The sequence below is a fragment of the Diachasma alloeum genome, unplaced genomic scaffold, assembly GCF_001412515.2.
Source record: "Diachasma alloeum isolate Michigan unplaced genomic scaffold, Dall2.0 Dall_scaffold_00430, whole genome shotgun sequence".
Taxonomy (NCBI): domain Eukaryota; kingdom Metazoa; phylum Arthropoda; class Insecta; order Hymenoptera; family Braconidae; genus Diachasma; species Diachasma alloeum.
In genome coordinates this window covers 87,212-101,614 of record NW_021680569.1, presented here as the reverse complement: position 1 = coordinate 101,614, position 14,403 = coordinate 87,212, and the positions used below count along the sequence as shown (strand labels likewise).

General features: G+C 39.3%; 4 protein-coding genes across 5 annotated transcripts; 3 read left to right on the top strand and 1 right to left on the bottom strand.

Annotated features, from left to right (window-relative positions):
• The first annotated feature begins 49 nt into the window (after positions 1-49).
• On the top strand, positions 50-4,781 carry LOC107042208 (RUN domain-containing protein 1). The gene is made up of 8 exons (XM_015263132.2): positions 50-269; positions 444-595; positions 1,427-1,520; positions 1,618-1,779; positions 1,865-2,045; positions 2,333-3,293; positions 3,856-3,950; positions 4,191-4,781. The coding sequence occupies exons 1-8, from the start codon at positions 267-269 to the stop codon at positions 4,295-4,297; spliced, it is 1,755 nt and encodes a 584-aa protein (XP_015118618.1). The 5' UTR covers positions 50-266; the 3' UTR covers positions 4,298-4,781.
• Positions 4,782-5,094: 313 nt separating this feature from the next.
• LOC107042210 (pheromone-binding protein-related protein 6) lies at positions 5,095-7,097 on the top strand. Of its 2 annotated transcripts, none has more exons than XM_015263138.1 (6): positions 5,095-5,498; positions 5,976-6,069; positions 6,201-6,253; positions 6,466-6,610; positions 6,723-6,787; positions 6,872-7,097. In XM_015263138.1, the coding sequence occupies exons 1-6, from the start codon at positions 5,439-5,441 to the stop codon at positions 6,887-6,889; spliced, it is 435 nt and encodes a 144-aa protein (XP_015118624.1). In that variant the 5' UTR covers positions 5,095-5,438; the 3' UTR covers positions 6,890-7,097. The 2 variants fall into 2 exon arrangements, with proteins under 2 accessions (XP_015118624.1, XP_015118623.1); XM_015263137.1 differs by having other exon boundaries at positions 6,466-6,622.
• A 285-nt stretch (positions 7,098-7,382) lies between these two features.
• LOC107042207 (general odorant-binding protein 83a) lies at positions 7,383-8,737 on the top strand. Its single transcript, XM_015263131.2, has 6 exons — positions 7,383-7,509; positions 7,908-7,983; positions 8,071-8,159; positions 8,233-8,332; positions 8,467-8,540; positions 8,607-8,737. Exons 1-6 carry the CDS (start codon positions 7,447-7,449, stop codon positions 8,622-8,624), a joined length of 420 nt encoding a protein of 139 aa, XP_015118617.1. The 5' UTR covers positions 7,383-7,446; the 3' UTR covers positions 8,625-8,737.
• On the bottom strand, positions 8,680-13,328 carry LOC107042206 (nodal modulator 3). The gene is made up of 3 exons (XM_015263130.1): positions 13,041-13,328; positions 12,474-12,573; positions 8,680-12,315 (listed from the first exon to the last, which is right to left on the bottom strand). The coding sequence occupies exons 1-3, from the start codon at positions 13,181-13,183 to the stop codon at positions 8,929-8,931; spliced, it is 3,630 nt and encodes a 1,209-aa protein (XP_015118616.1). The 5' UTR covers positions 13,184-13,328; the 3' UTR covers positions 8,680-8,928.
• Positions 13,329-14,403: the final 1,075 nt, after the last annotated feature.

The following is a 14,403-nucleotide window of genomic DNA, read 5'->3' as shown; positions in this document are numbered from 1 at the left end:
TCCCCTCTACCTCGAGCCCCTCGACAGTGGCGCCAGTTTTATTATTGATGTCAGGTGTCTTGCACCAGCTGTGATACGATATTTTATTCTCGGGGATCAGGTAGTTCATTAGAATTTGCTGGTGTTCCTAGGAGACATAACTCTGACGTCAGATCGTCATGGGGCATCAGGATTTAGTGGGGTTGAAGGGAATTTGACGACTGTTGGGAGGAGAAGGTGAAGGACCTGATCTGGGAGCTGATGTGGGACATAACCTAAGGACAATCATGGTAATAATCATTTAATTCGAGTAAATTAATGGATGTAAACAATGAGGAGTCGAATATTTTCTTCGATCAATTTTTGTTTTGATTTTGTGGGGACGATTTTTTGACTCCAGTGGAGAAATGAATTGAGTTTCTTGTTGGAGATTTGGGCTTTCGAGGTTTGTTGATGATTTTTAGGCAACGCAAGACGAAGACTACGGCAAGAGCGACGAGTTCGACACGTCTGATGAAAATGAGAGACCATCCGGGGAGAGATGGGCTCCAGTTGGAGCCAATGATGGGGACAGTGACTTCACTGATGACTACAAGTGTTCTGACAATATGGAAAGGTGGGTTACGGGTAGCGCAGGGCGGGGGAAGCTGAGGCAAAATGGGAATTTTTTTTCAAAGTTTCGTGTCACTGGAATTTCAAGGAATTTCGTCATTGAAAATTCAAAATTGTATGGAAAATTTAATTGAAAATTCAGTGTAATTTGATACTGAATGTTCATGTTTTGAATGAAATTTCGAGTAAATACGGAAATTCTCGTCTTCTTGCTGCTCAATATTTCAAGTTTTATTTTTTTTGTCCTCTAAATCGAAATCAATGTCACTCGCCTGAAATTTAGCAGTCAACTGTCCATGAAATTCCAATTTTTCACTAATTACTTTAAAATGTACTGAAATTTCCAGTACACTTTTTGGAAATTTGTATTACATTATAGTTTGATTGAAAATTTAAGAAATTTCTTCATTGGAAATTTGACATTTTATGAAAAAATCAATGGAAACTGAATTTCTGAAAATTCAGATAAATATTTCGTTGAATTCTCAATTTAATTGAAAATTCCGCGTCATTTAATTCTAAATGTTCAATTTTTCCTGCTCAAAAATTTGGAGTTTCATTGAATTGCCAGAGAAATCTAAACATTTCATTATTCTTTTCCTTTTATATTAAATTCCGTGTCCCTTTCCCAAAAATTATCAAAAAAATATCCTTGAAATATCAATTTTCTCCTGAAAGCGATAAAAAAAAATTATCTCATTTCATCAGAAATTTAACAAGTCATTAGCATTCCAAAAAAATCAAGTGCCCATTTTGCCCCACTCGCCCCTATTGATGCATGAGTATGAGGGACTAATGTAGAGGATGGGGTACTAACATCTGGTGAATTTGGCAGTATTTCTTACAATATGGACAGGCTTAAGTTGCTCGAGGAGGAACAGGAAATGCTCAACTCTTCGCTAATAGCATTAACTACGCATTTTGCACAGGTAGAATATTTTAACAATAAATTAACTCCCATTATTTGCAAGAATTGTGATGATTCTATGAAAAAATCGGACGATTAATTGTTTACACAATGTTCAGGTGCAATTTCGCCTGCGACAAATTGTGGATGCGCCCACAGATGAGAAGGAAAAACTCCTGAAGGAGCTCGAGGAATTTGCATTCAGGGGAATCCCAGATGTTCCTAATACAGTTGCATTGAGGAATAGATCCTCTTCTTCGTCGATTTCTCTGTGTGAAAATGTAAAGGATGAGCTCAATCCCAATTTATTAAGCCCAGAGGGACCAACTAACCACCACTTCACTGAATATTTCATTTATTTTTCAGAATGGATGCAGTGGTTACGATGAAGAAGTGGAGTCCAAGATAGCCCTGCAAAAGTCCAAGCAACGAGAATTGATCGAGCAGTTGAAGGTTCAACTAGAGGACCTTGAGAAGTACGCGTATGAAACTGACGGCCAGGACTTGCCACAAAGTGTGATTTTAGAACGTCAAAACATGATAATCAGTGAGTTGAAGAATTTGAGATTAATTGTCTAGAAATTTTCGTGGAGAACTAAACTCTTAACAAGATAATTTCATATTAAACAAGAATATTTAATTTTATTTGTCAAAACGTATCTTCCCATAAATTTTCAAATCATAAATTATTTCCTCGAACAGTTTTTTTTAAAAGTCAAATAACTTATAAAAAAAAGTCTTGACATTTTCTCTTGAAGTTACTCTCAACGAATAAATTAATTGAATTTATCAACCATGTTTTACACGTTTCAAATCAATTTGTCCCCATCACAGACCACTTGAAAGAAAAACTAAACTTCGAAGTAGACGACCTGTGCAAGCTCCCCCTGGACGACCTCCGCTGGCAGGTGGACCACGCGATAAACGAAATAGTCAGCCCCCTAAAAATGAAAGAACAGCTGGTGAACCAGCTGAAGACGCAAGTAGCAGACCTAGAACGTTTCATCCACTACCTCCAGGGTGAGGTGAGCCCGGAGAGTCTAGCCTGCACCTGCGCTTGTCCCGTCCACACAACAGGACTAAAGCCCTCGCAAAAATCCAAACGCCAGATTCCCCTGATGGACAGAAATGACGACAGTCACACAAAAACCCTGAACACAGTGCGAAAAGTCATAACTCTTCTCCACATCTACTTGATGTCCCAACTAGGCTGCAGCAGTGAGAGAACTCGAGGGAAAAAGGACAGTAAAACCACCTGGAGAGACTTGAGGACTCGTCTGGACATCGCCATTGAACATGTCCTGGAGATTGCGGCTGAGAGCGAGGAGAGTCACTCAGACCCACACGACAACGATGACGACGATGACATCGACCTCTACGCGTCCGATTCCGAGTCCCCGAGGCAGCACACGAACGCCAAAATGACGTCCGCAGTGAGAAAACACCTGGCTGTGTGCATCAGAGACCTGATGGCACATGGACTGAGCTCGGATGTTCGTTCCAACAGTGTCGTACCCTTCGTGGGTTGCTTTCCACAGAGGAGAAGCCTCACTGTCGATCAGATGCACCCCTGGGAGCTCATCATCAAGTACTACGAGTTCAAGAATGGACACAGGTACAACTCCAGTCCTGCTCAGAAACTGTCGCAGAGCTTCAACCTTGCTCTGGTCAACGAGAGAACTGTCTCACCGAAGCAGAGTCTCCTTACCACTGTGGGGAATATCGTGGCTAGCCATTCGCAGTATAAACGGAGTTATAATTCGCACTTCAAGGCTTTCATCTGTGCAGCTTTGAAGTGAGTTTTTTTGGGAGAAGAATACGTGATTGTAATGTTTTGGAGATTTTTAATTGAAATTTGAGGTGAAGGACAAGAATTTTCGGATTTTTATTGAAAAGTTATGTTAAATACCTCAGAACAATTAATATTTTAGTAAATTTATCGGAAAAAATGAGAACTGACTCGATATTTTTTACATTAAACTCAATTTTCATGTAGAAAGAAAAAAATCCACTCTTCAAGGCCATCAGCCGTCAATTTTCAACAAAGTTTGTGTTTCATGAACAATTTTACGTAAATATTCACTGTTCCCACAAAAGATTGGATTATTTGTTGCCAGTTTTCAATAAAAACCTGAAAATTCATCGACTTTGTTCAAATTTTTAGAATTATTTAAATCAAAAACATCAAATAGAATTTTTTAATGATTCATAATCAAAAATTGAAGAATTATGAGCTAATCGTCACTTCAATTTTCATCAAATTGAAGTATCTCACCATTTTCTTGAATAAAATAATATCATACTACAGTCCAATGGAATAAATTAAGCAATTATCGAATTTTGTGATTTTTTTCTAGTGCTAAAAAACTGGTTCCCTGGCTGCGGCTTATCCTTCAGTGTCAGTATTTATTGGAGAACCACTACATGTCTTGGAGTTATGTTGTGAAAACAGGTAAAGGTCATCATTAAATAAAAATAGTTAATTATTAAAATATAACTGAGTGAAGTCACACTTCCAGATTTCAACAAATTTAATCAGAAACTGATTAATTAATTTCAATAATTCTGAAATTATTCACATGTCAACGCATTTCTTATTCAATTTATTGCTACTAATATTAGTCGATGTTTAAAAAAAACTACCACTTCACTAGTGAATTATTAATATTGTTAATTTTACGTCATGTTCTAGGATTTCAAGATGCATTTCATGCACTCGATCGTCTAACAACAATTCACTTCGATCTTCCCGTCGACCTGGCAGTCCGGCAGTTCCAAAATATCAAGGATGCATTTTGATGGATCTCCCAACCCTCTCGAACTATCGTAAATTGTTAGAATTCATCAGCTGTGCTAAACAATCGTTACATCCGTGATCTTTAAGAAAAAAAATAATCAGAAAACCAGTTAACCAAGACGTTCACGATTCCATAACGCAACATCCATTGCTTTGAATAATTAACTACAGTGCGTATGTTAATCACGCACAGAACATCATTCAAACCAAAGAAAGGAATAATTTATCTGTAACTCTAATTCACCTGTTGTATTAATTTCTCTGAGTTCAGAGGCATGACGAAGTCATTTATTTATCATTTAGCCGACAGATATCAAAATACTTTGCATAAGATATTTATTTACTAGAACAGAGAATTGTAAAGTAAATGTTGATTTACATAATTCAAAGAGTGTAAAAATGAATTCAATAAACTGTTGATTATTTATGAATGCAAAAAATCAAGAGAATTAGTTGGAGAATGGAAAAAAAATATCCTGTGGGGGAGATATGCCGTTAATAATTTTTGGCTGAAACTTTAAACAGTTTTTTCATTAAAAATTCCAAATTTCTGTGAATTTCAGCTCAATTATTCCGTGAAAATTGATAGAACTCAGAAAAATTCAGGTGAATTAATTGAAATATAATTCACGATTTTACCCTAAATCGACTTTAATGTCGCTCTCCTGAAATTAAAAATTCAATTGTCAATGAAATTTCTATTTTTTTCGAACAGTGTAATTAATGAATCGATTTTTTTCGCGCATGCCTGGATCTCCAGGGCGTATCGTCTGGACCATCCAGTTACCATCCGAGACCCCAAATGCATGTAAACGCGAGAGATAGAATAATTCGTACATCAATTCCCCCTCTCATATCCCTCTGGTAACAAGTACCTCCAGAAAATTTAATCCATTTGATGCATAGGTACCCGTGTACCACAGGCATTAGTAATTGTTCAATGAATATTATATAGGCCATCATGAATTGAAAATAAGGGACAATCAACCCGGATCATTGACACCCTAGACTACTCGCTTCATCGAATTGACAGCAGTTTTGCGGGGGATTTGTACTCGATAGGATTGCTGGAGTATTTTTGTTTTTCTGCGCTCAAGAGGTGGAATTTTTTTCGTCAATTAAATATTTTGGATTTACTTTGAGATGAAGAAGTTCGTTGGGATACTGTGTCTGCTTCTTCAGGTGTCAATTGGACTATCTGGGGTGAGTGATAAACCGGAAATTGAATGTTTATGAATGATTTGTGATGAAAAAGGACAGATGAATTTTTTCCCACTTGTTAATTGTGGAAATATCTCAACGAGTGATTGTAGGGGAAAATGTTACAAGAACATTCTTGTGGGAAATTCCATCAACTACAAAAAAGTATTTTGACTTTTTCTTCTGAAACAATTACTTTTCGAGATAAATGCGAAATTATCAAGTAGTTGAATAAAACTTGATTTCTTCTTGCTATTTTGTGATTTGAGTGGAAAATTAATTGACTATAAGAAAAATCTTCCGAGGTATTTTCATATTTATAACAAAACTATTACGTTCAATCGACATTGAAATTAATTTTCACTAATTACGAAGGACATTTCATTATATTTTTTCTTCATCTCTGAATGAGAAGAGGACGAATAAAGATGTCAAAATTCGCTAGTATATTTTGCATAATAATTCTCGTTTTTAATTCAGCCGGTTGGACGCCCCGATTTCGTCTCAGATGAGATGATTGCACTGGCAGCAAGTGTTGTCAATGCATGTCAAACGCAAACAGGCGTGGCTACAGGTAATCATTGCATTATCATATCTTCCTGGTATTTTCTACAATTTTTTATCGCAACACCCCATCACTTGTTTCTGCTAATTGATAGTTCTACATTAATCAAAATTAATAAATGCAAGAATAATGATTCACAGCTGACATTGAAGCTGTCAGGAGTGGACAGTGGCCGGACTCAACACCCTTAAAGGTAATCACTTATTTCAATTAATTAATAGAGAATTAAAAATGATGAATTTTCAATTTATGATATTTTTGCGTGCTCCCCCTTAAAACCCGAATACTTTTGTTTTTCGACTAAATAATAAATAACTAAATAACTTTCATCACAGTAAATACCCGCCCTTCAATTAAATTTAGTTTTGTGTCTCATTTATTAAGAAGAATTAACAATATTTTCAGTGTTACATGTACTGCCTCTGGGAACAATTTGGCCTAGTCGATGATAAACGAGAGCTTAGTCTCAACGGAATGCTGACATTCTTCCAGAGAATACCAGCCTACAGAGCTGAAGTGCAAACCGCAATCAGAGAGTGCAAGGAGATCGGTAAATACTTGGGTATTTATTGTTTTTTATTATTTCCTCTTCAGTTGCCCATTTTTTCACCAATTCCTCTGCTAACTCACGTTACTAATCATCATGACTTCTCATTCCTCAGCTAATGGAGACAACTGTCAGTATGCATACACCTTCAACATGTGTTATGCAAAACTATCCCCAAGGGTGAGTAAAAAATATTAAAAATCATTTTCTTTTCAATGGATCTGCTTTACATTTTGATTAATAATTCAATCCTCATTTTTTCAGACTTACTATTTATTCTAACTGCCAAAAAAACTCGAAAAAACCGTGTAATCATCTTCAATGTGATCATTAATGAAGCACAATTACGAAGTAACTCGCCGAATACTCAACTAATGTATCTACTATTGATATCAAAAAGTAACAATCACGTAAACATTTTTTCGATGAAACCTGTACGTTTGATGGAATATTACTATTGACTTTAATAAAAAAAATATTGAGTGTCATACATGATAGTTACCTATGATAATTCCCCCTGGACACTATCGATAATTGGAAAAATATTGAATGTTAATTGTAGTGGAGGATAATAGCAGCTCGGAAGAGTTGGAAAAGTGCGTCTGGAGTTGGAGAAAAAATGTGACCCGCGTCACCTTGATAATTAGTTTTTTTGTCCAAGTTGTATTTCTCGAATTAGCTCGTAATATCAATAACATCGAATGTTGATTCTCTGAATTCTCGCGATTTCCATGAATCAATTATGATGCTTTGGGTATAAAATACTGGGATCGATCGCAGTGTGTCAGTTTGTCTCTGACAGTTGAAGTATTCACTACTTGTTTGTCAATTTAATCAAAATGGTCAAGTATATGCTGAGTGCTGTCGTCTTGTTGTGCCTGATGGGCTACATTTCTGCTGGGGTGGGTAATACAATCTATGAGAATTTTAAATTTCATTTGGAAGAGCGCAGAACAAAATTTGATTGAAAAGCAAAAGCAAATACTATTAGTTTTTTAAAAAATTTCCGTGTTCTACAAAAATAAAAATCAATAGAATTTGATCATTCTATAAAATTTATTCTATTGAAATATTTTCTGCAGAAATTTCTCGATGTAAATTTTTAATTTGTCAAGTCCATGAAGAACTAATTGGCTTTTTAAATTGGAAGATAAAATAAATAGAGATTCAATAAAAATTTCTAGTGAATGCGCTAGCTTTTCCCATTTTTTTTACAGAGAGAAAAAAAAAATAAATGAATTATTGACTTCATCGATGAATTCAATAACAAAATAACGCGAAAATATATTATTCTCTTCAGCCAATTCCGAAAGAATTTCAAGAAGTTGCCGGAGATATTCGCAAGGTGTGCATTGAAGAGACGGGTACCACTGTTGGTAAATAGATTTTCAAAAAAATGGTTTAATATATCCACGTGCAATCATCGTATTCGAGTACAATAGGGGCTTGAATTTTTCTCTCAGATCTCATTGAACGGGCCGGAAAGGGTGACTTCGCTGAGGACGACAACTTGAAGTGTTACCTGAAGTGCCTATTTGCGCAATTCGGGCTGGTGATTGACGGAATTAGATAATTAATTCCCCCAAGAATGATTTTCAGAATAAATCACCAAATTTGTCTTTCAGATCTCGAAGAAGGGGCTGAACTTCGAGCAATTGGTCAAGGTTGCTCCACCAGATATGAAGGACATGGCGAAACAGCTTGGAGTGACTTGCAAGGATATCAGTAAGAAAATTATCGCCCCTAGATAATTAAGAACTAAAGAATGAGCATTTTTCACTTCCGAATCATCAAATTGCTGCGTAAAAATATTTAAACGAGTCCAGAGAAATGAAATTAATTTTCCTTTTGCATTTCAGAGATAAATGCGGACGGAGATCAATGCGACCTGGCTTACCACATGTCCAAATGCTTCTTCAATACTTTCCCTGATGTAAGTCGTACCAAAAATACCAACTGAAATTCGCAATTAAAAATTAATCAATTAATCTTCTTCCAGCAATACTTCATCATGTAACAACTGCAAAGAATGATCTTCAGTGTGACTTTACTTTCACGAATTAACAATCAACTACAGTTTTGCAAATCTCAATTTGTATTTACATTCAAATAAATCCGTTACTCCAAACATGCGCTCTATACTCTCAAAAAATTATATAAATCATTTCCACCCCTTCCAGAAGTAAATGACCCCAGACAAATTTATTCTCCTCACCACTGAATCAATTACAGATGTACAAATCTCAATTTGTATTTACAATTATATCGACTAAAAAAATTACTCAAAACACGCGCCCACAATTCCCCTAAAAACCCCCCAATTACGTCTTCCTCGGTTTAGTCTTCCTCTTATTGATATTCATGATCTGCTCCACAATAATGTCATCAGTCCTGGGATCAATGGGAATGCTCTGAGCGACTGGACTCCTCTGCACAGGTCCGGCCTTCGACCACTGTTCAACCCTGACATTCAACCAGCTCCACAACTTCTCCCTATTCAAGAACGCAATAGCCACGATCATGATAAAAGGCAGAGCAATCATGGAACTCTGGTTCATCTCCCCATGATCCATTCTCCGTTCAGCCTTGAAACTCAAAGTCAACGCCTTGAACGAGGTATTCGCTTCGAAATAACTCGGAATGACTTTGTATTTGTAAAGAGCAGGCGAGAGAGAAGACTCCAGCTGCACGAAATATTTCTTTCCATTGGATTGCAGAGGAGGAAAGTGCATCAAGAACCCAGGATTGCTGTAACTATTAAATTTACTAGCCTGTTGCGGATCGATCCTAACCGAATGAATGGGTGAATCAGGCTGGTCCTCCCTGCACAGTTTCACTTTCAATCCCTTATAGTGTTCAACCTGATCAGCAACCACATGAACAGACACATCAGTCCTAGGGATGGGATGAAATGCGATAAACCTCAGTCCCTCAATATCCCTATCAACAACCTCAACATCAATCCCCTCAGGAGATGCTCTGTACACCCTCGAATTAGTCTGGAACTCATTGTCCTTCAGCTTGACAACATAATGACAACCTGGCTCGAGTCCTCTTATCCTGAATCTGCCACTCTCCTCAGTCGTAGCTTCCTCCTGCAGAGAATCACAAGAGCTCGATGGGGAATTCTTGGGACTGCCAGACCCCCCTTGGGCCTCGACAATCAGCCCAGGCTCAGGCTCTCCATTCAACGAAGTCACCATTCCATGAGCACTGAAGGCAACTCTCTTAGCCATCAGCTTAATCTGCTCAGTAGCACCCTCAGACACTTTAATTATCTTCGATGGGGGATCGAACCTGTACTCCTTCATCATAGCTCGAAGGTAGTACTCCCCAGAGGACAAAGAATTGAACACCAATCGTCCTTCATTACCAGTCATACTGTTCTTCCTGTAGCCCCCCTGTCCACCAGATAACGACAGCAAAACCCCTTGAAGAGGCAACTCGTCTGCCTGATCGACAACGTCGACCACCACTTCAGCAAGCTTCTCCGCATAGAAGACCCCATCGGCGTCACGATGTTGGGTTATCGAAAAACCCGACTTTTCAGCTGTCACCGTGTACTCCATGCTTCCATCCAGAGGACCAATCCTGTAATTGCCGTCCTGTTGAGTTACCAAAGTGTGCACAGGTGCCTCCTTGTCCTTTCCGAATATTTTAATCGTCACCCCTTCGAGAGCGGGCGATATCTTGCCCTCGATGATCCTCCCGACTTGTCCGTTGAAGGTAGCTGCCTCGTTGTTACAGTCATTAGTCCCTGTGATCTTCAGCGACGGAGGGGAAAACAGAATTATATCGGACTGGGGGGTGATCACGTAAGTTGTATCAACATTCGCATTGAACTCGAAGACGTATTGATAACTGTCCTTCGTTCTCGAGAACTTCACTGGTGAGTGAATGGTCTTCTCGCCAGCCTCGATCTTCACTTTAATGTCGACTTCGCCTACCTCGGACGACGACGAAGGAACGACGATTTTACCCCTGTGCCTGTGTTCATTGGACGTGAGGATTATTGGACTCTGGTTTGTCGTGTCCCAGGTGTAAAACTCTTTAGCATAAACGTGACAGCTCTTGGGGATGAACTTGTAGATTCCTGGACTTGAGACGCAGTGTCTGGTGCTGCCCATGGGCAGAGTGAGGGCTATTTTTTTGGACTTTCCAGGGTCGAAGAACTCCACTGCTGAGTCGTGGGAGGAGATGAAGGTGACTGTGAACCCGGTTTGTTTGAATGGTGGAACTGTTGCTTTCTCGGATGTCACGGAGATCTGTTGCGTGGGACTCTCCCAGCAGAAGACGTCGGTGTCGATGAGGACCTCGTAGTGACCTGGAAGGACTTCACTGAACTCGTAATTTCCGTTCTGCGCTTGGATTGTCTTTACTGTGAGTCCATCTAGGACTTTAAGGGTGACGAAGGCTTGGTTGCAACTCGACTCTGTACTCAGGCATTTGATGGAGCCTGATAAGGTCGCTTTAAGTTGAAGGAAGTTGACGTTGTTGATGGGTTTGCCAGAGACATCGATCGTCTGCTGCAGTGGGAAAAACTGGAGTCCTTTGGTTTTCTCCTCAGTATTAACTTCAACACTAAATTGATACTTTCCTGGGGGTAAGTAGAGGCAGTAGTCACCGGTCTTGGGGTTTGTATCGATCTCCCTGTGGAACGTAGCTGCTGCATTTTCGATGATCACTTTACGATGATGGAGAGTCCCTTTAGCTGATAGCGTGACTGTTCCACATACTTTGTAGAAACTTGGAGAGGAAGTTGGAAGTTCTGGGGAGCTTGCAGAGATTTTGACGTTCACTTCGTCGAACTTAACGTCAGGTGCTTCTATCTTCAGAGAATATTGACCTGTCTTCATTTTATCGATTGAATAATGGCCATTTTTGTCGGTCGTAGCAACTTGCTTTCCAGAGATGAAGACTTTCGCATTTGGAAGGGGGATTTTGTCTTTTGAGGGTGATAGAAGGACTATTCCACTGACTGTGAAACCAGTTACCCTGAAGTCTTGGGGGAGAGCCACGCTGTCGTGGTCAACGGTGAAGGTCAGCTCAGCAGGTTGAACGTGGAATTTTGTCTGGGGAGCGGAGTAATGAGGGATCAGGCGGTAGTTACCGTTGGTTAGAGCTGGAAATGTGAATTTTCCTGAGGGGTCTGATTTAACGTAACAGAGGGGCTCTACCCACTTGGGGTCGCTTGATATTTCCATTGATTGGGGGACTGTTGTGCAGTCTTCGACGGCACCCGCTCCGAAGAGGACGAAGGAGACCCCTGAGACTGGTTGATTGTCTTCACTCATGACTCGACCATTCACGTCGTACCCGAAGACGGTTAGACTGTTGTCAGGGAGTTCAGTGTTTCCCTCCGTAACGGTCACTTCTACCGTGTTCTTCTCCATCCTCCAGACAGGATGGGAGGCAACTAGAGTGTACTTTCCAGGTTGAATTGGGGTGAAGGAGAATACTCCCCCCTTGGAGGTGGTCGTGGTGCCAATCGAGTTTTCATTGTGGATTTTGTTCTTGTAGAGGACCACGGTCACTCCTGCTGGGCCCTGGGACTGAGGGCTTGATTGGGAGCTTGTAACCCTCCCGGCTATCCCGAAACCCTTGAACGTGAAGTTTATGTCTTTACCTTGACTACAAATGTCCGTGCTACCATCCACATCGAGGGAAATCTCTGTGGGTTCGAAACTCCAGCCTCGAGGTGGGACAACCTGATTAGAGATATTGGGTTAGAGTAAGTGGATTGCGAGGGGCCTTGAATGGCTGCCCAGACAGCAAAACTCGACAATTTGCCGCAATTTATCGGCAAAATAGCCTTCTTTATGGCAAACTTTCGGATCACTGTTTACTGGGTGTGCGTGGAAATTACCTTGAGGATGTACTCCCCCTTGTCGTACAGGGGGAGAAAGTAGTAACCATTGTTCGGGGCACATTCTGTTTGGTCCTTCAAACTTCCGGATTTTGTGTAGCTTTTTTTTAAAGAAATCATTTAATAAATGAGTGAATGTATATGTAAAAAATGAATGAGAATTTAAAATCCTCTATTTTGATTTTAATAGTGAGTTCAGAAATGACAAATTTTACAGATTTTCATTGAATATTATTGAATTGAAAACTTTTTAATATCATTAATCTCAGTTGCAATTTTTTTTACAAATCAGTGAATGTATATTTTCAAAAAATAGAAGAGTTCCACTAGAAAATTTTCGAGTTAATGTATGTTTCGTTATTTGGAATGATTCAAATGACATGTACTAATTTTGAGGTAAAAATGATAATTGAGAGGCTCGATTGCGTGTCCAAAGATGACAGGACGTCATCTACTTAAATAATTCTTTTTTTTTCATATGAGTAATCATTTCGGAGTGTCATGACATAGGAGGGGCATTGAACTCCTGTGAATTTTAAACAAACTCCGAAATAAGACTACACTTACAGTTTTATGTGAACTTTCGAGTAATCGATGCTCGCGTGACTCTTGATGAACCCACCACAGCCCAAAATCTCATCAGCAACGAGTCCCTGAATTACTGAGAGGGCTGTAGTGATGGAAACGATGAAACTTGCATACACTGTCATTTTTGCGATCTATCTAAGCAGAAGGACTCAACATAATCCACTTTTTTCTAACTTATCGTTCAAAATTGAAAATAAAGAATGGCTGAATGAATTGGACTTATGTCGCCTACTCCCTAACCTCCAACGGTCACAACCCTACCTTCCCAGCGCTCCAAACGTTACTGGATTGAACCAAGAAGGCTAATAAAGTCTACTGAATATCTAGAAATTGATAGTGAAGTAGATCTAGAGGTGCGAATGCCCGTCTTTTTTGAATCATACTTGATACTTCCCATAAATTTATCATATTTCCCATGCAAAATACAGTAAATGTGTAGATTATGACCTTTCATTGAATTACCGTATTTTAATTCTCATCCTGCAAATTGATTCTCTCAGTGACCGAGATGGAATTCCCAAAACTCTAACCACACGGATGCAACCACACTTAGCATTACCCAGGAGTCACGGCGAGGACGTGGTGGTGCGATGACTCCCAAACGAGAAGAACCTAAAAACGCCGACACCCTACGAAATGAGGATTTTTTTTCTTGCCGAAAAGTACCTCGGTCGCACATCATGCGACAAACACCTATGTCATATTGTATTCTTGACAAGAATCATGACATCTTCATGGAAATATTATGAAGAACTCCACGCCTCACAGTCAGAATTCTGTGAATCATCAATTCGATGAATTGTCACTGACCGGGAAAATATTTATTTTGTTCAAATAGTAGAAAAATTGACCTGTCAACTGAGACGAATACTATTTTTATTCCCGTCAAAACCACTCCTATGCTGCGGGGTACATTCTCCAGTGAACCGAGAACACTCCCTAATCCATACTATTGATAATTCCCTCAAAACTCCTCATCAATCGAGAACTAGGTTCTTCGACAAGGCTACTTGAAAATTCCCTCAAAAGAACTCCCTATTGCGGGGGAGGGAATCACTCCCTGATCCATATTATTGACAACGAGATCGGCCGCGCGTGCTGGGCACGCGCCTTCTCATCTCCTCACGTAGTAGCGCTTCGGTTTCAGCTTACGTTTACGCTTATTCGAGATTTTCGAAATATTTTGGGATCGATTTCTTTTTTCCTTTTTACGATAGGATACTTTTGAGTTCTGAATAGCCCGTCGCTTAAATAGTTGGAATCAACGTTCAGTCTGCTAAAAAATTCAATTATGGCGAAAGCCGACTTTCCCCCTGGAAAAACGGAAAATCTGACCCTGTGA

What these genes read in the sequence shown, in the direction of transcription:
- LOC107042208 (XM_015263132.2), top strand. An exon ending in ACGTCAAAACATGATAATCA is followed by an intron (nt 2,046 to 2,332) that starts GTGAGTTGAAGA and finishes TCCCCATCACAG; the next exon opens with ACCACTTGAAAGAAAAACTA. An exon ending in GAGTTATGTTGTGAAAACAG is followed by an intron (nt 3,951 to 4,190) that starts GTAAAGGTCATC and finishes GTCATGTTCTAG; the next exon opens with GATTTCAAGATGCATTTCAT.
- LOC107042207 (XM_015263131.2), top strand. Translation starts at nt 7,447, where the DNA reads ATGGTCAAGTATATGCTGAGTGCTGTCGTCTTGTTGTGCCTGATGGGC. An exon ending in TATTTGCGCAATTCGGGCTG is followed by an intron (nt 8,160 to 8,232) that starts GTGATTGACGGA and finishes TTTGTCTTTCAG; the next exon opens with ATCTCGAAGAAGGGGCTGAA. An exon ending in AGTGACTTGCAAGGATATCA is followed by an intron (nt 8,333 to 8,466) that starts GTAAGAAAATTA and finishes TTTGCATTTCAG; the next exon opens with AGATAAATGCGGACGGAGAT.
- LOC107042210 (XM_015263137.1), top strand. Translation starts at nt 5,439, where the DNA reads ATGAAGAAGTTCGTTGGGATACTGTGTCTGCTTCTTCAGGTGTCAATT. An exon ending in GCAAACAGGCGTGGCTACAG is followed by an intron (nt 6,070 to 6,200) that starts GTAATCATTGCA and finishes AATGATTCACAG; the next exon opens with CTGACATTGAAGCTGTCAGG. An exon ending in GGAGATCGGTAAATACTTGG is followed by an intron (nt 6,623 to 6,722) that starts GTATTTATTGTT and finishes CTCATTCCTCAG; the next exon opens with CTAATGGAGACAACTGTCAG.
- LOC107042206 (XM_015263130.1), bottom strand. Translation starts at nt 13,183, where the DNA reads ATGACAGTGTATGCAAGTTTCATCGTTTCCATCACTACAGCCCTCTCA. An exon ending in TCGAAAGTTCACATAAAACT is followed by an intron (nt 12,574 to 13,040) that starts GTAAGTGTAGTC and finishes TTTAAAAAAAAG; the next exon opens with CTACACAAAATCCGGAAGTT. An exon ending in AGGGGGAGTACATCCTCAAG is followed by an intron (nt 12,316 to 12,473) that starts GTAATTTCCACG and finishes ATCTCTAATCAG; the next exon opens with GTTGTCCCACCTCGAGGCTG.